This window comes from Vanessa cardui, chromosome 28, assembly GCF_905220365.1.
Source record: "Vanessa cardui chromosome 28, ilVanCard2.1, whole genome shotgun sequence".
In the NCBI taxonomy this organism is placed as follows: Eukaryota; Metazoa; Arthropoda; class Insecta; order Lepidoptera; family Nymphalidae; genus Vanessa; species Vanessa cardui.
In genome coordinates, this window is record NC_061150.1 from 7,410,912 (window position 1) to 7,437,847 (window position 26,936).

At 34.6% G+C, this 26,936-nt stretch overlaps 1 protein-coding gene and 1 non-coding gene across 3 annotated transcripts; both read right to left on the bottom strand.

Annotated features, from left to right (window-relative positions):
* Window positions 1-26,420, bottom strand: LOC124541548 (gamma-interferon-inducible lysosomal thiol reductase-like). 2 transcript variants are annotated; one of them, XM_047119465.1, is made up of 7 exons: window positions 26,261-26,420; window positions 10,709-10,789; window positions 5,823-5,954; window positions 3,260-3,328; window positions 2,270-2,374; window positions 945-1,097; window positions 1-137 (listed from the first exon to the last, which is right to left on the bottom strand). In XM_047119465.1, the coding sequence occupies exons 2-7, from the start codon at window positions 10,781-10,783 to the stop codon at window positions 48-50; spliced, it is 624 nt and encodes a 207-aa protein (XP_046975421.1). In that variant the 5' UTR covers window positions 10,784-10,789; window positions 26,261-26,420; the 3' UTR covers window positions 1-47. The 2 variants fall into 2 exon arrangements, with proteins under 2 accessions (XP_046975421.1, XP_046975419.1); XM_047119463.1 differs by lacking the exon at window positions 26,261-26,420 and adding an exon at window positions 18,995-19,143.
* On the bottom strand, window positions 17,176-17,278 carry LOC124541798. The gene has a single exon (XR_006967292.1). It is a non-coding gene; the product is annotated as a U6 spliceosomal RNA (small nuclear RNA).
* Window positions 26,421-26,936: the final 516 nt, after the last annotated feature.

A 26,936-nucleotide genomic window follows, 5' to 3' on the forward strand; every position in this document is an offset into this window, starting at 1 on the left:
TGAAAGTGTATTAAAATTGTACTTAAGAAGTAATAATCTCATTGGATCTAGCAAGACGCCGGCTTCGTGGTGGACAAGCGGCACACGACGTCCTTGAGGTTTGTGAACGACTCGTCTTGGAGGGCTTGGTCGAATTTCTGGAAATAATAAAAAAAAAAAATTAAAGTCTTATTGAAATGTGATGAATTTTTTATATCAAAATTGAATTTAAATTATCGTGATGTAGATATTGTTGGATTTTTTTCTAGTAATGTGAAACTTTTAAAATGTGTTGACGTATTTTTGTGTGATGTGCAGAATGTTTTGCACATGTATTATGTAGGCTATGTAGGTAAGGAAAAGAAATAAATCGGTTTAGCCGTGAAGGAGCAACAGAATTAACCTATGATTGCGTGTTCAAACCCAGGCAAGCACTGCTGAATATTCATGTGAATAATTTGTGTTAATAATTCATCTCGTGCTCGAGGGTGTAAGAAAACATCGTGAGGAAACCTGCATGTGTCTCATTCAATGGAAATTCTGCCACATGTGTTTTCCACTGCATTGGAACAGCGTGGTGGAATGTGGTCCAAACCTTCTCCTCAAGGGGAGAGGAGTATAGTGCAGCAGTGGAAAATATACAGGCTGTTGTTGTTGCTTAGATGAGATTACAGAGACACTTATACACACTTAAATGTAGCATCGGGAATTCAATATTTCTGCCGATTCACAACCCGTAGAAACAGCTCCCTATCGCGCCACTCGACGCTATTCGTCGCTATAGATTCCCGCGTCAGTTCGACCCGAGACAGCGAGTGCGTGTAAAGCGACGCGTCAAATTGACGAACATTAGGTCATGTGATGTTACAAGTTACTGCGTTTGTGTAAAGATCATATTCGCATGAGAGATAAATAATGGTAATTTGGGATGGCGTATTGAATTCGGATGTGATCGGTTTTTGTACCTCATTGATGACGATGGTGGGCACGAAGGCGAGCGGGCGCTGCACGGCGTCCGACTTGTCCCCGTAGGCCGCCAGCAGGGCGTCGCCCTGGTCGCCGGCCGCGCAGCGCTTCAGCTTGTCAGACTCCGCTTGCCGCTTCACTTGCTCCAGGCACTGAAATCAATATCACGTGTGACGCTACAGCACTTGAGTTTCCGTTGCTCAAGAATCGAACCCAGCAAATGCATCTGAATTTTATTTTATTTATTTATTTTATGGAATAGGTTGGCGGACGAAAATATGAGCCACCTGATGGTAAGTGGTCATCATCACCCATAGACAATGACGCTGTAAGATATATTAGCTATTTATTACATCGTCAATGCGCCACCGACCTTGGGAACTAAGAAGACGTTTGAAAAAAAAGCATTTTTATTTATTGATTTTTGAATAAATTAAGTATTATTTTCAAGTTTCGTTAGTAAATAATATGACTACGGCAGCCTTAAAATATATTTACATTTTGGGTCACCAGCGAAAAAGGTAAAGAACCGCTGATGTATGCATTGGCATAACCACGGTTTTGACGTAGGGGTGGGACCAATGATGTTCTAGTAAACAGATATGTCATTAACGCGCAAAAAGTGAAGACTAGAAAACGTCCTAATTGGGACGTTTGCCTTTAGTCGTTTTACGTAGTAATACGTTATCACATAATTACGTAGTTACACGTTTTGCGTAATTAAAACATCTAGTTATCCCTTTTACTTATTGTTTTTATCAAGCTATCCTTTTTACTTTTAACGAAATGTAAAAATAAACTAAAATAAACGGTCCCCGGCGCGGCACACATTTTTCTGTTGTTTAGTATGGACATAACATATCTGTTTATTAGAATATCATTGGGTGGGAGTTTCAATGACAACGCTTGTGGCGCCGAGTTAAGATGGGGAGAACCACTCATGCCAGGCTAAGTATTGGGTGTGGTTGATCATCGTGAGGATACCTTTATGTATCTGTGTTCAACATAAATAAAATTTTAACAAAAAGAAAAACCGACTTCAAACAAAACACTATTTTAAAACAAATAACAATGCACTAAAAAGTAATAAAAATAATTGCATATTTAACATATTTTTTGGAGTCCTCCTTGGTAAAATGAAATGAAAAATATTAGCATACTCAAAAGTCGATTTACGATTATATAACGTAGTTATAGTTATTGTTATATTTGGAGCCGATGTCACCTCCTCCATTTTGAAATCGGTTGAAAATACACTGAAAGATTTCCAATGAGATCTGAATGTTGGCGTGTTTACTTCTGTCCTGATTGTAAGATGACTTACCGTGTCCAGAGATTTGTCGGGGTTCGCTTGACCCATGAGGCAAATGACTAGCTCCATCTTCTCCGTGTCCTGGAGATTGCGGTCCTTGAGGATGCACGACTGGATCTGAAATTATTTGTTGAGCTTGATAATTATGCCGGTCGACAGTACAGTATCCATGATAATCTATATGAAAAAAAGGAGTTTTTTTCCTTTAAGAGCATTGCTTCTTTTACTTCTGAGAATTTACTTCGAATCTCACTCGTAAAGTATTGCAACCAATTAAAGGAATACGTCATTTTGATACTTCTATTCTATACTAGTTGTGCCTACGATTTCGTGTGCTTTTGAATTTAATAAAAAAGTTATTGTTCCGTTGGCTTATTTTACTATGACTTATTAATTCTGTATTAGGCAGATTTTGTGATATTAGGTCGTTGGTGGGAGGCACCCGATGTGACGGAGGAGTGGTGGCATGCATGCCGGAACAAACAGACAGAGAGAAAATAATTGTAAAAAATATATATTGGCATATGTACTGTATACATACAACAACAACAGCCTGTAAATTCCCACTACTGGGCTAAACTCCTCCTCTGTTCCAACCACGCTGTTCCAATGCGGGTTGGTGGAATACACATGTGGCAATTTCAATGAAATTTGTCACATGTAGGTTTCCCCATGATGTTTTTCTTCACCGCTGAGCATGAGATGAATTATAAAGACAAATTAAGCACATGAATCAGCGGTGCTTGCCTGTGTTTGAACCCGCAATCATCGGTTAAGATGCACGCGTTCTAACCACTGGGCCATCTCGACTCGTGTATACATACATGTGCATTTAAGTCGTTATTGTAATATTACAAAAAGACACTCCAATTTATTATATGGATAGATACAGATTGTTTTAGTCAATTTTAGATATAACATGATATTTCTTGATCGTTTTCTGCGGTGAGTTTCGAATTACTTCTTGCGGAATATCGCCGTATAATTATAGTTTTCACTCACCTTGTTGCCGTAGCACTCATCAGGTCCGTGGTGGCAGTTAAACTGCCACTTGCCATTTACTTTGTCATGCTGTAAAGAAAAAGAATAATTAGATATTTATTTAATACTAGCTGTGCCTGCGACCTTGTACGCATTTGAATTTAACAAAAAGAAAATATTATTGAAGCGTAAGTTACGCCTTGTTATATCAGTTATCTGCCAGTGAAAGTCCCGTCAAAATCGGTCCAGCCGTTCCAGAAATACAAAAACATGTAAAAAGTGTTATTTCGGTATACGTACCGTGTATACATACCTACATATGCATTGAGTAATAAAGGGCTATTTTAATATTACAAACAGACACTCCAATTTTATTATATGTACATTATATGTACAAAACGAATTTTGTTATCTTTATATAGTATAAAAAAACTCTTTGCATACATAGGGTTAGACAGCTAATCTGTTCCTATGTATGTAAGGTTTTTGTATATAACACACAGACAATATATTATAGAAACACTGATAATTTCAGAAGTTTCTAATGTGATGTCGTAAATAAACAAAATCTGTAGTATATTTAGTATCAGTGTTGTACCCGTGCGAAGCCGGGACGCTATTAATTAAAAAAGGCTAAGAAATCGGTGATATTATAAATATTATATATAAACATTTGAGAGAATAATTTCAATATTTTGATTATATTGCTTCCAAAACTGGTTACGAGTTATTTGTATTCGTAATTGTACTTATAAACAAACAGACAATAACGCGACGTTTACAAACATTACGTTTTTGCGACTAGTTTTCCTCGTGCTATAAATAATTGTTAAGTAATGAATCATTCATACGAAACCGAGGTATAGTACGACACAACTTAGATGTGGCATCGGCAAATTCAATAAAACCGTTCACTGCCGATTTATTCCAACAGAAACAGCTCCCTATCGCACCACTCGACGCTATTCGTCGCTATAAATTCTCACATAAGAAATAAATATTGATAATTTGGGATAGCGTACTTAATTCAGGTGTGATCTCATGCCTTTGCCTGATAGATTTGGAATAGATACACCCCATTTTTTCATGCTGGTAATCCGTATTACGCGTTTCCTCTACGTAAAAATGCTTAGGTTGTGTTAGGTGATATTCGCCAGTGCCCAGTACAGCGGATCGGAAACAGTAAAGCTTTTTAAGTCGATGTATCGGAATTTTGTAAGTATTTATATAAATAATGATATATTATTCATTTCTTAGTAGTGCACAATACAGCTAAGCTATTAGCAGATCGCATGAACTACATTAATCTAACCTTTGTCTACTACAATTGGAACAGACCACATATAATTACGTACATATATGCCACGTTGAGTAATATTTTATTTCATTATTTATCAATGTTTCTATCGTTGCGCCTGTCATACAATTGTATCGCTATCAAGTTTCACAATTTTATCATTCACATCAGCGACGACCACAATGCTCATTCAGATAAAGATCTTTAAAAAATCTATTATTTACAAACAAAGGTGAAGCTCATTAAAAATAATTATTTACATATGATGAAATCCAATGAATACAGGTGTATAGTACGACAACTTAGATGTCGCATCGGCGAAATTCGTAAAACCGATCACATCCGAATTGACTACGCTATCCCAAATTATCAATATTTATTTCTCACGCGAATATGATTTTTACCCAAACGTAATAACTTGTAATATCATATGACCTAATATATTCGTCAATTCGACTCGTCGATTTACATGCACTCGCTGTCTCGGGTCGAACTGACGCGAGAATCTATAGCGACGAATAGCGTCGAGTGGCGCGATAGGGAGCTGTTTCGGTTGGTTGTGTAAATCGGCAGGAATCGGTGTGTCGTGTCCTACATAGCATTCCGAGAAATCATTGTTACTAAACTGAACTGTAGTCTTTACATTTGATATTAGTATGGCAGGTACTACCTTTATGTGTATTTGTAACACAAATAAATCGGAATCAAAGTGTGAACTTTCATTTAAATGTATTTATTCATTCATTAAAAAAGCAAAACTATTTTTGAGAGTTAGCATAAGTCAAATAGCTGGTTTAGTTGGTGGTAAATTCATCTGATGGCTAAGTAGGCTGGAGCCTTGGGCGGCAGATTTAGTGGGGCGGCAAATTTAGCCCAAATTTGTTATTATTTTACAGAAATAAAAACTTATAACTATGTTTGTATACACATATCGTTCGTAATCCTTATACTCGTCACTACATAGCGGGTTGGAAAAATACTCTAGTAACTGACGGAAATATCACCTAGTTTGTAATCATACTAATAACGGGAAAACACTGATGTAATGAGGACGATAGAACACAAATCATGAATGTTGCTAAAAAGTAGGGGCGGCAAAAATTTAATAGCCTACTAGCGGCAGATTTGTAAATCCGCCATTGCTTACCGCCATGATCATCATGAATTACATTAAGCCTGCTTTTTTTTGCTAATGTGTCACCAACTTTGGGCACTATGGCCTATCGAAATAACTATACAAAGTATGGTTTGGTTGACAACTAACAATTAAATAAAGGCAATACTTACAGTGCTTTTTCCATAGGGCACAAGTTTGACTTTGACGAGGCCCCTGAAGTCGCGCCAGACGGGGGCCAGTTGTGACGTAATGAACTTCTTGCTGTCCGGGCAGAGGGACTCGTAGTACACGGCGATTTTGACCTGGATAAATTGTTGTAATTTAGAAAAATACAAATTCAAAATGGATTATTAGATTGGGGGGGGGGGCGGTAGTCTTAGGCAGTTGCCTATGAATCAATTGACACATATAAACTCACACAGATGCCCAAATAACCACAATCAAAAAAATTCGCACATATTTTATTTTATTTTATTTATCTACAAATACTTGACATAAGCTATTTTTTGTAATTACCTAGGCGATATTTCTAACCTAACCTAACGCTAGTATCTAGATATAGACAAATTATAGCACTAGTAACGTTATAGCATTGCTTTTAGTTACTGATACAAAGATTATATAAATTATAAACAAATATTACAGAAAAGAAAATCTGAAAATTAATTTATAAACGAAATACCTAGGCCCCCTATTTTCTGTTCGGTCGGGGCCTTGAGACCTTCAAATCAGATCATGTTTGTTATCAATTTATTAGACTGAGGTCCGGTCACATTTTTAATTCGACGACCTCCGTGGTCGAGTGTGTACACCACATATATTCATGGGTACGCCACTCCGAGGTTCGATACCGCCGAGACGATGAAGAAAATGTCCATTAGTTTTCTATGTTGTCTTGGGTATGGGTGTTTGTGGTATCGTTACTTCTGATTTTCCACAACACAAGTGCTTTAACTAACATTGGGATCAGAGTAATGTATGTGATGTTGTTCAATATTTATTGAATTGATTTAAATAATTTAAAGAGTCTTGTAAGCAAAACGAATGGCTATTTCACTTAGCATCGGGCAATGTTTGAATGCAGAAAGTGCGTTGAATACAGAAACATCGCGTGACACACGAAGTGGGTTCCGAGAAAGTGTCAATGGCGAACGATCAACTGTTAACGGGAAAATGACCTGAGACGATTCGAATGTGAGGACTGTTATATGAGGTACTGTGTTCTCTATTTTATAGTGACCTCTGACGTTACAGTGCAACGATCATGAAATTATGAACACATATGACATCTTCACAGATGTCTGTGTTTTTCTTTACATTTTATTTTAGAACATTTTGGCGTCTTGTTTTATTTAGAGCTGAGATGGCCCAGTGTTCAGAACGCGTGAATAGTAATCGATGAATGCGGTTTCAAACTTCAGCAAGCACCACTGATTCATGTGCTTTTTTTGATTATGTACTTCATCTCGTGCTCCTACGAATTTCAACAAAACTCTGCTACATACATGTATCTACCGAACTGCATTAGAGCAGCGTGGTTGAATGCTTCAACCCTTCTTCATAGGGAGATGAGGCCTTAGCCCAGCAATGGAAAATTTACAGGCTGTTAATGTATATGTTATCTTATTAAACATTAGCCGACCTTTGTTACTTTTTGAGCTGGCTGTGGTCTTAGAAGATGTGGCCCTCACTTTACAATAAATAGGGATAGAAAGCTGAAAAGGTTTAGTAGCTCATCCGAGAGCAATGCCGTATTTTGGGGAGGGCAACCGGGGCAACTGCCCTGGGGCCTCCATATTTGGGGGCCACAGTTTTCAGCAAGTTAACAAATACCGAGATATAGTCAAATTATAATAATGTTATCTTTTAATATTTTAAAAGTTACCGATACAAGTAAATAAAACATAGCTTACTGATTGAAATAAAAAAGTAATTAATTCTGATAATTAGGTTAGGTTAGGTTAGGTTGTTCACGCTTCTGTTTGTCTAGGGCCCCCACCGCTTTCTGGCACGGGGGCCTCCAGACCTTTTAATCCGACGCTGTTCGAGAGAGCGTAACAAACTTACATTCGTATTAATATTCTAGCTGTGCCCGCTACTTCGAGCGCGTATGAATTACACAAGAAAAGTTATTGTTGCAGCCTAAGTTACTCCATATTACATAAGCTATCTGCCAGTTAAAGTCTCATCAACACCGGTCCAGCTGTTGCAGAGATTAGCCGGAACAGACTTGATAGCGAATTGATGCTATATCATTGGTCGATAGCTTGAATAATCTATGATTATTATGGGTTTGCGAAAAAACAGTTTTGATCGTCGATGAAACTGTTATGGGAACTATAGAAGTGAAATCAAAGTGTATATAAGTAGTTAAGTATAATAGTTGTTAGAGTTATTTTTTGTTATACATTGTATAACCATAATTTATTAGAATAATTCAGTTAATAATATGTCGATTGACTATTTTTTGAATATGTTGTAATGTAATATTTTAATTGTTCACGATTAATACTGGCCGATTGTCTGATACTGGCCGGTAAGAAAGAGAATGCCAAGAAATCTAATTTGGCGGCAATGTTTGGTGATATTTATATTATTGATTTGGAAATAATGAGAATGAGGGGCTAAATTTAGATATAAAATACATCCCGTATGTATTGTAAAACATGAATTAGTGGATATAATGAATGTGAAAATAGTGCTAATAAATGAATCTGGAAGAATATCGTTGTTTAAACTCGTGACCATCCTAAAATAGTGTCGAATTATAAATAAAGATATAATAAATATTTGGTTAGTTTATCTTAATTCCCTTCATTGAAATACGAGGTTTATTTATTTATTTAATATTTGGGAAACAAACAGATATAAAATATAATCTAATTACATAATACAGTTTAGATATCACATTATCCAGCGAAGTTTCCACCGATTGATAAAACATAAAATGCACTCAAATATTTTAACACAATAAGAAAAAAAAATTGACAATATTAAAAGTACATAGTTAAGTTAATTTAAGAAGGTTACAAATTTTATCTTTAAATTTAATTAAAGATAAATGAAATATATCAATGTTCCCAAAATGCTTATTATATTCGCGACAAGCTCTGATTAGAAAACAGTTAGCATTATGTGATGAATGACAAGTGGAGTATAAAAAAAGTTTATTAGAGTTTATTTTAAATGAGTAGTTTTAATACAGACTATCACAGAAAAAAAGCTTTCTAATTTTACTATTGGACATTTCCCAAGGTTTTCTTTGTTGAAGAGAATACAATGTACATTGTCTGACAAAATGACTAACTCTATGTGGGAATAGTAATAGAAATTAATTATTTATGTTTGTTCATATTCAACATAGTAAAATTCTGGCAAGAAAATTAAAAATCACATACATGTTTTTCATCAGGACCTGAGATGGCCCAGTGGTTAAAACGCGTGCATCTTAATCGATGATTTCGGGTTCAAACACAGGCAAGCACCACTATATATATGTGCTTAATTTGTGTTTATAATACATCTCTAAGGTGGTGAAGGAAAACATCGTGAGGAAAGCATGTGTCAAATTTGCAACCCGCATTGGTGGAATATGTTCCAAACCCTCTCTCTAATGGAAGAGGAGGCCTTAACCCAGCAAGTGAGAAATTTACGGGCTGTTACTTTACTTTATACATGTTTTTATTATATTGTTTGGCTGGGGCATCTGATGGTAAGCTGTCACTACACATAGACAATGTTGCCAAGAAATGCTATATTTATTGATATTCAATAGTCCATTCCATTAATATTAGGAACAAGAATAAACTGGTTACGCCTGGTACCCGATTACACAGGGTTAGTAACTCTTTTTTGGGGCAATGTATACGTTTTTACATCAGGATCCCAGAAAACGTTCAACAATATTCAATTATAAAGTTCAAAAGAATCGTTAAAGAGCGTTTGTGTGCTAAAGGATATAACAGCACTAATGACTTTCTAGTTGACTGCACACCTTGGGAATGAGATGATCGTTCAGGCTGTTCCAAATAACAAGAATATGTTTATTATTGTATATTGTAAATGGACATTATAAAAAAAAATATTATAGATTCCGCTGAGTTTCTTTCGCCGGTTCTTCTCAGGTCTGAGTTGTTATATTCCGAACCAGTGGTAGATTTTCGACAATCAATAAGAAAGTGTGAACATTTATATTTTGAATAAAGGTTTCTGACATTGACTTTGAGTACCACCGGGTCGGAAATAATCACCTCCGACCTAAATTAGGTAAAACTCAGTCGGATTTTCAATTGTCAATTTTTCCAAAAAAATTTCGATACCATAGAGAGCGTTCAAGTAATACGTATACATTGTACAATTTGGGGAAAGGGGGGGTTCTCGTAAAACGTTACGACGCGTTATAGGGGCGGAAGGGGTCTTTCTTACAACACGTTACGTAACATCGTTTTTTTTTTTAAATAAAATTTTATGGAATTAAATCTCCAAAATTGGCAACCCTTTTCATTTACGTTTTACGGGGAATCCCTTGATTGTATTAGTCTGGTCGTCATTTTATATTGTTCTCGCAAGTTGGCAAACCTTTTTGTTTATATTAACATACTTTTTTGCGACTTTAGGGTAAAAATGGTCACTTGAGTGTTACGTAAAGTTTAGAGAGTGGGAGGTTGAACGCTCCCATAACCAAAAATATATTTTCTTTATTTGAAACAGACTGGAGTCTCCATACCCATGTGATAAGTCTGTTTAGTATCGATACGATAATATTTGAAAGTAATATCATAACACAATACAATGATTTCTTGGTGTGCGTTTTAGACCTATCAATGTAGCGCGCCATATTGATGCCTCTATGTGTCACATCACGCAACAGATACTATCTAACGCGTTATAACAATATTATGAGCTGAGAAATCATCGGTTAAGATGCACGACTTCTAACCACTGGGCCATCTCAATTCACAAAAATGCATCTTGTATCAATTCAATTTCAAAGTAATTTACTCGTCTAATTGGATCGGTATATGATCGGAGTGTGTTTTACTTATTGGTCTGTTACCTTGTCGTCTTTCCTGTTCTTCGCGAGCGCCCCGCACAGGAGAGCGCACAGGCACAGGAACAGTATCGACCTCATCTTGTTCTGAAACAATGAGAAACAAAATCAAATCTCAAATTCTTGCCACCACGCGGTCAAGATTTATACTAGTGCATATTTGAAATAAAGCTAGCTATAACGGATTTGAATCGCGTATATTAATTATTTTTGACATCCCAGCGTTCGTGGTCACGGGTAGTCTACCCGTGACCACGAACGCTCTAAAGTGCTCGAAACGTCGGGATGTTAAAAATAATTAATATACGCGATTCAAATCGGTTATAGTTAGTTTTATTTCAATGTGTAATTGCGAAAATTTAAGACAACACTAGTGCATATTTGTATATATTTGAGCATTTAATGTTATTAATTCTTATGTTCCTAATCCCTCACTAATTTATATTGTTTTCTAAATTTCTTGGAGATTCTTCCTGGTGTAATCTATATTTCGAAGCAGTTCTATAAAATCACGATTCAAAAGAGCCAGTAAGAGTCTACTTGAATAAAGTATGTTTTGATTTTGTCTTTGTACATAATAAAGGTGTTGGATCTACTGAGAAGAATCGGTTAGATACACAGTATATGCTACTATTTTTCATTAAATATATGTATATATACAGGTTTATTGGTAATCCGATGTATTCCCGTTAGGAGGTGATAGGGGTGACTTTCAATAATTTTAATTCCCAAATGAATAATGCAAATGTGGACCATTTTTGAGTTATCACGTTCTTTAGATTTTTTCTAAATAAGCCAGAAATACAACATCAAAAATGTATTTTAAAAAAAGTATAAATTTAAATATTTTTTTATTCTTCTTAATTATAAAAACGATTAAACGTTGGATATTTGTCAATCTTTAAACAATAATGACCGATGCAAATTTAAAAATGTAAGTATATATAGAGATGGCAATGTCTCATTTATTTTCTTATAAACATATCAGTTGACAAGCATATGGGATACTTGATGTTAATAGGTCACCACTGCCCATTGCATGCCCAGACAATTTCGCTGTAAGCAATATCAACCATTCTTTACATCACCCATGCGCCATCAAACTTGAGAACTAAGATGTTATGTCTTCTGCCTGTAGTTACAACAATACTGAGTACTGTTTAGCGGTAGAATATCTGATGAGTGGGTACCTACCCAGATAAGCTTGCACAAAGCCCTACCACCAAGTAATATGTAGCACAAGAATATTCAGTGGTGCTTTGAACCCGCAATCATGGCAAGATGTACGTCTAACCACTAGGGTATCTCGCACTAGTTTCGGTATACATGTCACCGTAAGATTACAAAATTCGTTAGATTACAATCTGATGAGAAAGATTACAATAAAGCGAAAAATAATACCTTAAATTGCAATCATATTTCACAGTTAACAATATTTCGACAGTTTACAATCTGCCCTTACAGTGACATATATACTAAAATTTGACAATACAGAGAACATTAGCATGACCTCTGTGTATGGGATACGCTATCGTGTAATTGTAGCTTCCTAGTAGCAGATTAGGTAAGAAAGACTGCCGCAATCAATAATACTAATATAACACATCCACAGCTACACATTACGAGTCCCAAGCGGCTTTCGTCCATTGTTTGTGTGACTAAAGAAAGTTACCGACTTAGCGCTACGAGAGAAAGTTCACTTGCAGTGTTTACACTTGGGAGTATTTTTGTTACAATTGTTAGCGCTCGATAGAGTGTTCCCTTACCTACTATATCACTAAGATATCTTGATAAATAACTACGCAACTGTTACTTAAAGTCTTTTAAGATATATAACTAAGTGTTATAGGCACTCTTCACTCTCCAGACTCATATAAGCACCTTTGAATCGTCATTTAAAAACTATAGTAAGTGAAGTTACCACCGGTTCGGAATGTAGATTCTACCCAGACGAAATAGCAAAAAACTCAGTTGTTACTATTTTTCAACATTAAAAAATACATGTTAGTTACATACAATTACATACATATGTATGTAATATATCCTGCCTGGAAGTCAACATTTATTGATTACACGCTTTTAATCGTCTTTGTAATCTTGTATTAAATAACGCCTTTCAATATTTAAAAAAAAAGTGTCTGTCTGTCTGTTTGTTCCGGCTAATCTCTGGTACAGCTAGACCGATTTTGAAGGGACTTCCACTGGCAAATAGCTAATGTAGTAAGGAGTAACTTAGGCTATAACGTAAACTTTTTTTTTTTTTTAATTCAAACGCCTACGAAGCGGACACAGCTTGTCATAAATATATAATCACCAATTAATGCCATCATAAAATTATATTATAACATACCGTTCATATACAATGGCTGTTAGTAAAACGTGTAAGAATAAATAAATACGTATTAAGTTTTATGACAGCGCACTTAAGAATCTGATTTATGTATGTTTAATAAATAATTAATTTATTATTTATTGTAATATCCGTAATGTTACCAATAAACATTGTACGTGTAGTGAATAGTTGTTTTTTTTTAATGGGGGCAGATTGGATTTGTCGATGCTTAAAACGCCATGTTTTCCACAGACCAATATGAATAGTAACAGCCTGTAAATTTCCCACGGCTGGGCTAAGGTCTCTCTCCCATTGAGAAGAAGGTTTCGAACATATTCTCCAACGCTGTTCCAATGCGGGTTGGATGGACATGTGGCAGAATTTCGATGAAATTTGACACATGCAGGTTTCCTCACGATGTTTTCCTTCACCGCCGAGCACGAGATGAATTATAAACACAAATTAAGCACATATATAGTGGTGCTTGCTTTGAACCCGCAATCATCGATTAAGATGCACGCGTTCTAACCACTGGGCCATCTTAGCTCCAAAATGAATATCGATGAATCAATCTTTCGACCAATGGTATCGTGTCGATTCAAGGTCAAATGTCCTTTATTCGGCTTATCTAATCTCGTGGTGGAATACCACTGACGAAATGGTTCAATCCGCACCAACTGAACCATATAATATAGCTGTTTAATCTGTTTGTCTGTCTGTAAACATGTTTCACTTAAAACATGAAGTTATTTGAAACCTCTTCGAACCTATAAAAAATATCTATGAGGCCTGGGAGGGGTCGCAGGATGCCTTGGGGATTTTCTGCGACTTATCCAAAGCCTTTGATTGTGTTCAGCATGAAACTCTGGTCAGGAAACTATATCACTACGGAATTAGAGAATGTGCACTCGACCTTCTGACTTCCTATCTTAACAATAGAATTCAGAGGGTTGACGTTAAAGGGACAAGGTCTCCTGGGGTCTCAGTTGGTATGGGGGTCCCACAAGGATCAATTCTTGGACCTTTTCTATTCCTCATATACATAAATGACTTGCCCTTTCTTGTTGGGAACAAACATGATATAGTATTGTTTGCTGATGATACCTCTTTGGTTTTTAAAATTAATAGGAAACAGGTTCAGTATGACGATGTAAACAATGCTATGTCCGATATAGTACATTGGTTTAGCGTAAATAATCTTAGATTGAATAATAAAAAAACTAAAATTGTAAAATTTAGCACACCAAATGTGCAAAATGTAAAACCCGATGTACTTATCAATGGGGAATCGATGGATCCAGTTGAAACAACTGAATTTCTTGGCCTTACTCTTGATGCCAAGTTACAGTGGCTCCCCCACATAAACGGATTGGCGGGTAGACTGAGTTCTGCGGCATTTGCGGTCAAAAAAATTAGATTACTTACTGATGTTGATACGGCTCGACTAGTATATTTTAGTTACTTTCATAGTATAATGTCCTACGGTATTATGCTTTGGGGTAACGCAGCCGCTATCCAAACTATATTTGTGCTGCAGAAGAGGGCTATTCGCGCAATCTATAACCTAGGAGCCAAGGAATCATTAAGGCATAGATTTAAAGAAATTAAGATATTGACTGTTGCTTCTCAATACATATTTTGTAATGTTTTGTATGTACGGAAAAATATTAATGTTTTTATGAGAAAATGTGATTCTCATAACATTGGTACAAGGAACAAACACAATCTTGTTACTCCTGTTACTCGACTGCATAGAGTCAGTAACTCTTTTGTGGGGCAATGTATACGCTTCTACAACAGGATCCCAGAAAGCGTTCAAAATGCTTCTGTTGCCAAATTTAAAAAAATTGTTAAGGAACGCTTGTGTGCAAAAGGTTACTATACAATTAGCGAGTTTATGTTTGATAGCACACCTTGGGAATGAAACGATCGCCTCCTGGCTATTTCTAATCATATACTACTATGTACCTTATAAATTTGACAAAAAAAAATAACAGAAAAAAAAGACCCGCTGAGTTTCTTTCGCCGGTTCTTCTCAGGTCAGGGTGTTCCTTTTTCCGAACCGGTGGTAGTGTTTATTTGACAATCAATAAGTAAGTGTAATGCTTTTATATTGAATAAAGGAATTTGAGTTTGAGTTTGAGTCTTGTATCTATACTAATATTATAAATAGGTAAAATTTGTAAATTTGTATGTAGGAGGTAATCTCTGGAACTCATAATCCAATTCTAAAATTTTTTTAACTGGCAGAAAGCTACATTATTCCTGAGTGATATAGACTATAAATTGTTTCTATAACATGTGTATTAACCGAGCTATCACAACTTTTGTCTTGCAAGTCGGAAAAAAATACCTCATAAAACAGTATTATTTACGTGCGCTGCCTAAACAGTTGCTTAAAATTAAAAACAATGTATGGCTACCTGGTTCGTCTTAATTATTTCTACAAAAAAGTCCGCGATGCCATATCACTATCTTTTATATTTTATCTTTTATATACTAATTCGCGAGAGAAGCCGCAGGGGGCCGCTAGTCTAAAATAAATGTGTATTTCATCTCTTAGGGTAGAATATCCTGATAAGCTTAAATATATATCTACTCATTGTTACCAAGTATCCCAAAAATGAAGTTCATCTATACATATTACAATGAAATTGGAGTCTCTGGTTGTAATATTAAAATAGTCCTTTTTACTCAATGCATTAAATCAAAATATACTTTATTCAAGTAGGCTTTTACAAGCACTTTTGAATAGTCATTTAACAAGTATATGAAGTGAAGCTACCGCCGGTTCATAACGCAGATTCTAGCGGGAGGAACCGGCAGTCCGGCAACAGAAGCAGAAACGGCAGCAGAAACTCAGTAGCTACTCCATTTCAACACTTAATAATACAGTAATGTTAGTTAAATATTATATATGGAAATCAATAAGTACTAATTCCACGCTTTTTTATCGTCTGTATAATCTTGTATTGAATAATATGCCTTCTTTAACATTGAATTTTTTTAGAAATGATTAACGGTTTTAACGGTAAAGTTAAAAACCTCTGTGGAATTCTATTATAGAAACGGATTTTTTACCATAATATTTGTTTATATCATTACAACTTTTAGAACCGTAGTAAGAAAATTAAAATAGGAAATCATATCAGCTTACTCTATATCGACTATATCAGAAGAAAATATCTAGTCAGCGCGATTCAGAAATGTCAAACTTTCAAACAGCGCCATCTATCGGTATAATTTATAATTAAGCGTCCACTTTAACCTGAAGTCGTCAATGATCCTAATCTACTGGGTCGTCTTAATTAGTGAATACTTGCGTGTCAAATTACCCTTTGTCTGAGCATCGTACTTGTAATTAACCTCTGCTTTTAACGATGTCTGTGATTTAAAGTGAAAAAACTGACTGATTTGTCATATTATTTTATAGATGATAAAAGAGCGTGGAGTTAATACCTGTTGACTTCCAAGCAGGATATATTAATTTAAATAATTGTATTTCATTAAAATGACTTTGTATTTTTTTAATGTTGAAAAAGAGTAACTACTGAGTATCTTGCCGGTTCTTCTCGGTAGAATCTACTTTCCGAACCGGTGGTAGCTTCACCTAATTGTTATATGACGATTCAAAAGTGCTTGTAATAACCTACTTGAATAAAGTATATTTTGATTTGAATAAAGTAGGTAAGGGAACACACTACAGCGCTAACAGTTCTAACCAAAATACTCCCAAGTGTAAACACTGCAAGTGAACTTTCTCTCGTAGCGCTAAGTCGCCAACTTTCTTTAGTCACACAAACAATGGACGAAAGCCGCTTGGGACTCGTAATGTGTAGCTGTGGATGTGTTATATTAGTATTATTGATCACGGCAGTCTTTCTTACCTAATCTGTTACAAGGAAGCTACAATAGTGTATTGACGACCTCCATGGTCGAGTGGTGTGTACACCGGTTTTCATGGGTACGTCACGCTGAGGTCCCGGGTTCGATTTCCGGCCGAGTCGATGTAGATTACCATTAGTTTTCTATGCTGTCTCACCCAGACCAGGTGTTTGTGGTAGCGTCGTTACTTCTGATTTCCATAACCCAAGTGCTTCAGCTACTTACATTGGGATCAGAATATGTATGTGATGTTGTCTTATATTTATTTATTTATTATTTTTAGTGTTTCCCATACACAGAGGCCATGCTAATGTTCTCTGTATTGTCCAATTTTAGTATATATGTCACTGTAAGGGCAGATTGTAAACTGTCGAAATATTGTGAACGATGAAATATGATTGCAATGTAACGCATTACTTTTCGCTATATTGTAATCTCACTCGTCAGATTGTAATCTAACGAATTTTGTAATCTTACGATGACATATATACCGAAGCCAGTGCAAGATGCCCCAGTGGTGAATATTCATGTGCTTAATTTCTGTTTATAATTCATCTCAAGCTCAGCGGTGAAGAAAAACGTCGTGAGAAAAACTGTTCTATAATTTCAACGAAATTCTGCCACAATTTAACCCATCAACCTGCATTGGAGTTTGATAGAATATGCTCCTAATATTCACCTTAAAGGGACGCTTTAGTCCAGTGGGAAATTTGCTAGGTACTACTTCTACTAATATTACCGTCATTTATCCTCTCATTTGTCTGAATAAATCACTTGGTGGTAGGACTTTGTGCAAGCCCGTCTGGGTAGGTACCACCCACTATTGTTGTGTTCCGGTTTGAAGGGTGAGTGAGCCAGTGTAACTACAGGCGCAAGGGAATAACATCTTAGTTCCCAAGGTTGGTTGCGCATTGATGATGTAAGGAATACTTAATATTTCTTACAGCGCCGTTTTCTATGGGTAATGGTGACCACTTATCAACAAGTGGCACATATGCTCGTTCGCCAACCTATACCATAAAAACAGCCAAATATCGACCAATGGGCGACCAGTATTCGCACATGCATGCCAATGAAAAGTCGCAATGTAGGACTCTTAATGTATACCCTGTCACGTACTCCTTCAAGGTTCAATGGCTCGTATCAACAAGTACGAGATTTATTTGTATAATGGGCTAACGGAGCACGATGGGGGCGACATAAACAATCACGGCATTTCGTTTAGGAACAGTAAACTGGTCAATACTTGACACTGACTGGTTTTAGGAACCCAGTGTAAGTTTTTATTTCGTATTTCTAGTACATATTTGCCGTCGTATCCAATTAAGAATTCCACATTTAATAAAACACGCCACTTGCACAATATTTCGCTGCAATGGGGTCGGTGACGTCACTTGCCTGTATCGTTATCTATGGTAAATATAATATTAATCCTTAATACATTTAGTACATATTTACCGTCGAATCGAATTAAGAATTCCACTTAAATAAGCGCGTAAAAATGCTACTTGGACAATATTTCGCTGCAATGGGGTCGGTTGTATGTAATTGTAATCTATGGTAAATATAATATTAATCCTTTACACATCAGCTATCACCCAGTGAAAGTCCGAAAAGAAGATTTGCCGGATCAAACAGACAGACAAAGAGACAAAATCGAAATACATGCATATTTAGAAAGAAGCGATTATATTAATATTACAAACAGACACTCCAATTTTATTATATATATTAATTGGTTAAGCAAAAAAATATCTCTGTATGGCAACAACTGAGGTAGCCCATTAGCCTTATGCGGTTAAACCTGGCTTCAGTCTCCAAGTCAATTCCTGGTCAAAGTGTTCTATGATAAAATTCCTCAAAATTATAATCTTGCTAATTAAAAATGCCAATCATATGTTAAGTAAACTTTGATTAATAAGGCGTATCATACGATACAGGATTATTTAGATGGAAAAAAGTATGGAGTTTGTATCAGTTGATTTCTATGCAAGATTAACTACAATTAGATCGTGTTTTAATTACAAGCAAAATATTTAATGTTTATAATTCGTAATTGTTTAAAATAAACTCACCTTTTGAACGTACTTCAGAAGCGTAAGCACTAATCTTTTCAAACTCATTAACTAATAAAAAGATTACAATTATCTAAAATCCAATATGGCGTCGAATTTACTAATAACTGTTCTATAACGATTAACGATTTTCAAAAACCAATATGGCGGACAATTTTTGTTTCAAATAAATGATGGCGTCGAATTGATGTTATAATTATTTCATTGTTAAATGAAACGTAACCGTTTGGACGCTATCAATCGAGTGACTAAATTCGTCTCAACTTTGACCGGACTCCGTGTTATCAATAACTCGTAATATTTTATTTAAGAGGTAAATTATGTTTGTTTATTTACATAAGATAATAGTCAAGATGGCGGCCGTTAGATGACATTATTGGTCACATATTCTAAGACGAAACAGAGATTATTGTTGTGTTTATGTTTGAGCCAGTGTAACAGGCACAAGGGGTCCTAGTTCCCACTGTTGGTGGTGCGTTGTTGGTCCACTTGCCATTATTTTGGGAAAAAAAAGACATATCTCTGAAGGTTATTAAGATGGCGACCAGCCGAGCAATGCCGTGTACGTCATCATCTTTAGAATTTAATGTGAATTCCTCATGAATAATTGCGCGAACGTCCTCTCATAATGACGGTTCTTTAATTACCTAGCGCAGTACAGTTATTCAGCTCAAATCCTTTTTAGAACCGTTACAACTGTGTTTCCATGGCAATCCATCTCTCAAACACAGTTATCTCCTTGGCAACCACGAACGCAGTCACAACAACAACAAATTATGTTTAATGTAAATTTCCCACTGCTGCCCTAAGGCCTCCTCTCCCTTTGAGGAGAAGGTTTGGAATAAACAGCACCACGCTTTACCAATGCGGGTTTGAATACACATGTGGCAGACTTTCTATAGAATTAGAAACATGACTCCTCACGATGTTTTCCTTCACCGCCGAGTACGAATTGGATTTATGAACACAAATTAAGTAGGTACGTGAATATTCCAAGAAATGGCCATATCCACTGGGCCATCTCGACTGGGCCAAATTAACAGTAAACTGTCAGTTACTTTTGGTGCAATAGGTTAGGACGGGCCAAAGGGCCTTATTGTTAGTAATCACCACCGCCCACAGACATTTGCTCTGTAATATTTTTATCCTTGCATCAAACCACTTGGTATAAAAGGTTGCTGTTAAAAGATCTAGCTTAACTCAGAAATAAAACGATGTTTCTTGTGTCTTCAGATAGTATTTTGTTTTACAAATTTTTTTCCGCCGCCGACAATATTGTCTATATTATATATTATTAATATTATAAATGTGAATGTAACTCTGTCTGTATGTCTGTCTGATGCTCTTACACGATCAAACCGCTGGTATTTGATAAAATTTGGTATGAAAATACTATAATTAGTTATGGAATTTTATAAGTTGATTTATATTGTTAAATTTAAATGTAAACTCAGAAATTATTACAATAATGTTTAGGTAGTCAATTTAACTAACGCATTGGGTTCCCGTTACGTTAGATTTAATTTTTTTTTTTGTAAATAAATAAACTCATATAATGGAGTATTACACTATGCCCTTTGTGCGTGTGACACTTTGCACAGAGCCAAAAATTTCAAGATAAACAATGCTCAAACTATTCTTCTTTTTTCTTCTATCACCAGTACCACCATCTTATAACCCGTATATATAAAACTACAACAAACCAAGTCGCGCGCATCGATAAAGCTAGTGAATATACAGAAATAGATCATAAATGTACACAACGTTGAACTGGTCGTTGATCTTAAGGTCATAAAATGGCGCTTAAGTGATATGTTTTATCTGCGACCTTTCACCTTTACATATATACTTAATTTGTTACTAGGCTTGTTACCATAAACATTTTTTTTTACTTTGTTATAGTCTATTTCAATCAAAGAAAGAATAAATATAACAACAACAGCCTCTAAATTTCCCATTTTGTTGGGTTAAGACCCTACCTTTGAGAAGAAGGTTTGGAACATATTATATCACGCTGTTCCAATGCGGGTTGGAATACACATGTGGCAGAATTTCTATGAAATTAGACACTTGCAGGTATCCTCACGATAAACACAAATTAAGCACATGAATATTCAGTGGTGCTTGCCTGGGTTTGAACCTGTAATACGGCTAGCTCAGTCGGTAGAGCATGTGACTCTTTGGGTACTGACTCGTAAAATTTTATAATGATTGAATTAATTGTCACTCCTTTTGTTGTACACAAAACAGTTTTATATATCATCACGAGATTGTGTGTGTGTGGTCACATTCAAAATGGCGTACTGTGTTACAAACCACACATATTAAATGTATTAAATAACCTGGTAAATAGAGTAACATAATATTATTATTGATAACATGATTGAAGTTACTTCATATGTTTAGCTATCGTAAGACCAGTAGTAATATTAGTATACTAGCTGTGCCCGCGACCTTGTACGCCTTTGAATATAACAATTAATATAAATATTATTGTAGCCTATGTTACTCCCTATTATATGAGTTATCTGACAGAGAAAGTCCCGTCAAAATCGGTCCAGCCGTTCCAGAAATTAGCCGGAATAAACAGACAGATAGACAAAAATTGTAAAAAATGCTATTTTGGTATATGTACCGTGTATACATACACATGCATTGAGTAATAAAGGGCTATTTTAATATTACAAACAAATGCTCCAATTTTATTATATGTATATATGAATTAAAAATATAAGTGACTGTAGGTATATTGGCCGTTAGAATGGTGGCAAGAATGCTAGCAGCGTTTCCCCGTTGAATCGCAATTCCGATCCTCTGGGCGAACGAACCAGCCCTCCTGTCACCAGTGGAGGCAATGAGGCGAGGTGTTATACTTTTGATGAAGCTCTTTGCACCACTACTCCAGAGCCAAGAGTTTCGACACCAAATGGGGCAAAAAAGTAACTTGATATAAGACACGAATATTTAGTTTCTCTTTTAAAAGTAAAAGTAAAGTAAAGTTACAGCCTGTAAATTTCTTACTGCTGAGATAAGGCCTCCTCTTCCATTAAGGAGAGGGTTTGGAACTTATTCCACCACGTTGTTCCAATGCGGGTTGGTGGAATGCACATGTGGCAGAATTTCGATGAAATTAGACACATGCTGGTTTCCTCACGATGTTTTCCTTCACCGCCGAGCACGAGATGAATTATAAACACAAATTAAGCACATATATAAAGTGGTGCCTGCCTGGGTTTGAACCCGCAATCATCGATTAAGATGCACGCATTCTAACCACTGGGCCATCTCAGCTCTTTTATCAATAAATTATTTTTATTTTTCAACGATTAAAAGTAAAAAGTGTGACGTATAATTTCCTTTATAATTTTCACGGTAGTTAAATAACATAACATCGTATTTTATTAAAATAACCGTGTAAATCGATGGAAAAGCGTAACCGGTGAGATCTTTGCCGGTTTACGGTAGAATCTACATTTCGAATCAGTGATAGCTTCAGTTGACTATTATATAACAATTCGAAAGTTTTATGAGGCTGTGTTAATAATGATCAAATTAATTAAATTATGTTTAATAAATACGAATTTATTTTAAAACTAGCTGTGACCGCAATTCCTGCGTTTGAATTTAACAAAAATGCTATTGTTGTAAGTTACTCCTTATCACATCAGCTATCTGCCAGTGAAAGTCCCGTCAAAATCAGTCCAGCCGTTCCAGAGATAAGCCGGAACAAACAGAGAGACAGTCAGAAATTGTAAAAATTGTATTGTGTATACACATATGCAGTTAGTATAAAGTTATTATAATATTGCTTACAAACAGAAACTCCAATTTTTTGATATGTAAAGATAATTATTAAAGCTACAAGTTTATTTCAAAAAGTCCTTTCGCTTACGAAATAATATATATATGTTGATACTCCCTTGACATATAAATAACGAAATAAAACAGCTCGAATATTAAGGGCAATTGTTTTATTTTAAAGATGGCTTCCGCTGTCAGAATGTTTCGTAAATTGAATTTGAGGTCTGTGGGTTTCAATTTAGATTTGACAGATTATGTCCAACTAATTTGACGACCACGACTCCTTAGCTGGGTTGAGGTCAATGTATTTTTCAACTGTTTGTTAACTGTATTTTATAGATCGAAACATTTTTTCTTTTTTTAAATATTATATTGTTTTTACATTTTCGTTCGTTCGTCATTATTCGATTTGAAAAAAAAAAATTAAATAATTCTACGTTTACTTGTAACTGAGTTTTAATTTGTTTTCTGTTATGATAAAAAAAAATTAGAAAAAAGAATTATCGAACAAGGTATTACAGATAACATACAGTTGATATAGAAAAAAAAAATCTTGCTACCTTATGAATTACATATGTAGTGATGAAAGTGACGTATTTCTTTTTTAATAAGCAAAGGACTAAATATGATGCCACGATCGTTAACACAACAATTATTAAAAATAATAATTATAATTTGTTATAAATATTATTTTAACTAAAACACTAGGAAGTGATGGGATTATTTAATTTCTTGTTTTTATATACCTCGAGTTTGGGCCATTTTATGAGTACTTTGTTTTTTATTTGAGTTACGCTTCGTTAAATGTATTGTATTTTAAAAATATATTATATACTGGCAATCCACCCCGTCTTCAGTTAAATTAGTCAGTAGTTATAATTAGTTAATGTTTCTTTTTTTTTTAATTTTTTTATTCTTTTCATTGTGTCTCGTGTCCTAATAAACATATATTTATTTTCTTTCTTCACACGGGTGCAATGCTTATACTTCATATGAATTTGTTTATTTACGAGATCACATTACAAACTTCTAAAATTGTCAGTGTGTCTTTACTATATCGTCCATGTATTATATACAAAAACCTCGCTCTCGAATCAATCTACCTATTAAAAAAAATCGCATCAAAATCCGTTGCTTAATTTGAAAGATCTAAGCATACATAGGAATAGACCGTGGTAAGCGACTTTGTTTTATCATATTCATTCATAATATTATTAATATATGTATTATTTTAATTAGCTCGTTGGACTAGAATAAAAATGTTTTGTTAGACAATAATTATTTTTAATCTGTACAGATAGATTACAGTCGGGGAGGGTCCCCGACCGTAATCTCGCCTCGGAATAATATATAATTATTTACAACCCGTTCCGGCTTTACACGACCGGGACTTTACACAAATCTCAGGAACTAAAAAACATAACAGGGTATTTTTACCAGCTAGCTGAGAGACTAATATAATAATCCTACTAATTTTATAAGTGGGAAAATTTATGAGCAAAAAATCTACTTCACGGATTTAGATGAAACTTTACAAAAATATAGATTGTACATCAAAATAACACATAGGCCACAATTTATAATGTTTTTATGTAATTTGGTCATAATATAACGATACATATCAAGTACCCGTGCGATGTCGGGGCGGGTCGCTAGTTAGATTTTTATATGAACATCTTAAATCACTGTTTATTGATGAGAATCGCATCAAAATCCGTTGCATAGTTTAAATGACCTAAGCGTGCATATAGCAGGAAGCGACGTTGTGTTATACTATGTAGAAATCAATCAATTAATCAAAATAAACTTTATTCAAGTAGGCTTTTACAAGCACTTTTGATTCGTCATTTAACAATTAAGTGAAGCTACCACCGGTTTGGAATGTAGATTCTACCGAGAAGAACCGTCAAGAAATTCAGTACTCTTTTTCGACATTTAAAAAATACAGTCATGTTAATTAATTACAATTATATATGTATGTAATTTATCCTGCCTGGAAGTCCGCAAGTACCACCAGTAATATTTCTACGAGATTTCGATCAGATACGATTAGAAGTTAGATAAACTCTTAGTAGTGAATAACGCATAATTTTGCAGATCTGAGGTGCGTTTATCTTCATTCCCACTTCGATTACAAGGCTACAATGATAACTCTTAAAAACACGTTTGTTTAGCAATATATGTACATATAGTAAAATTGGAGTGTCTGTTTGTAATATTAAAATAATTTTTATTTATCACTGAGATGGCCCAGTGGTTAGAACGCATGCATCTTAACCGGGTTCAAGCCCAGGCAAGCACCACTATCTATATGTGCTTAATTTGTGTTTATAATTCATCTCGTGTTCGGCGGTGAAGAAAAACATCGTGAGGAATCCTGCATGTGTCTAATTTTATCGAAATTCTGCCACATGTGCATTCCATCAACCCGCATTGGAACAGCGTGGTGGAATATGTTCCAAACCTTCTCCTTAATGGGAGAGGAGGCCTTAGTTGTGTCACTACTGGGAGTGGCAAATTTACAAGGTGTTACTTTATTTTACTTTTTTTTTACATTTTTTGATTACATGAGCTTTCAATAGTCTAATAGTTATGTTAAATAAATACAGCGCAATAATTATGAAAAACAAAGAAAATAAACTCCACGCTTTTATAATCTAGTATCGAGAAATACGCCTTATTTTTTATATTTTTTTATATTACCTTACCTAACTCATGAAATCTCTAAGGCATTAAAGTTATTTATAACACCTATAACAATTTCTTCGACTTTCTCGATTTCAAGAATCATAGCCGTCCAAAGGGAACGGGAAATTATAGATAAGCATATATATGCTTATAATATTTATACTTGCTGTTGAAGTTTTCTTTAAGTGTGTACACAGACTCATATCGTTTAAAAATAATTGAAGGTTAACCTACCTGAATATGTTTTTTTTATTCTATAAATCATAACAGTTGCAATGGACCAATACAATATCACACGTAAACAAATTACGGAAACAAATATTTAGCTTAATTTATAATGTATTTTTATTTATATATCATAATGATTTATGATACGTACGTTATAGTATATCATAATATATATAAAAGTGCTACAAATTAAAAAATATAAGTTACTAGGTACCTACATTATAAAATGATTAAAAAAGGTTTAAAGGTTTTTAGAATACCAACATTTATCAAATACAGAAAGGCTTTCGAAATAAGTAAAATTATATTTAAATAAGTTACATTTTATAAAACGTGAAATCGAATTTGTCTAATGAAAACAGCGAATCTTAATTAAATAGCTACACGCATTATTTTGAACGATTTAATTAAGATATTTTTTTTTATCGTATCGCCTAATGAAAGCCTATTAACAGCCATAACTATCGAATTATCAAATAGTTAACGCATTTTTAAGTCAATATTTAATAGATTAAAAATTAAAAACAAAAAACGAAAATAAAAACTCACCACGTCAAAACAAAACCAGTTACCAAACTCAAGACCGATAAAAACTAAGTACAACAATGGGCGCAGTGTAAAAAACTTTTGCTTTTTTTTTTTTTTTTTAAGTTCTGTCGACGCGGACTGTGGACGCGATTTGAAAGGCAACTGACTAAAGCTTATTGGCCAATCCTACACTACTCCACTTAGACAAGATAAGGCTGAGTACTCATAAGGCATATTTATTTTTTAAATAATTTTGTTATATTAGATTATTATAATCTGTAACGTATTGACAGTATAATTTTAGAAAAATGAATTTATGTCTTTACCATTTGAGTACAGTTTTTATTTTATTTTTTATATTGAATATAACTAAAATATAAATATTGTTTTTATTTTTTAATCACAAATTTGAAACATTTTTTCCTTTAAATGTTCTTTTTTTTTTAAATATTTTAACTGTGTGTTCAAAACCTTATCAGATCTTGACCGCAAGTGTTTTTGTAGTCAATTATATCATTTATTGCGATAAACTAAGGTTTATTTTTGTACGTTTAGTTGTCCTCAGTAATTTCATAGTCCGTTTACATTTTATCTTAACGTCTTTATTTATACTTATTAATTTAAAAATAAAAACATTTATTATTTATTCAATTGAGTTTTACTGGTACAGCTTACGTACATAGTCTACATTATATAA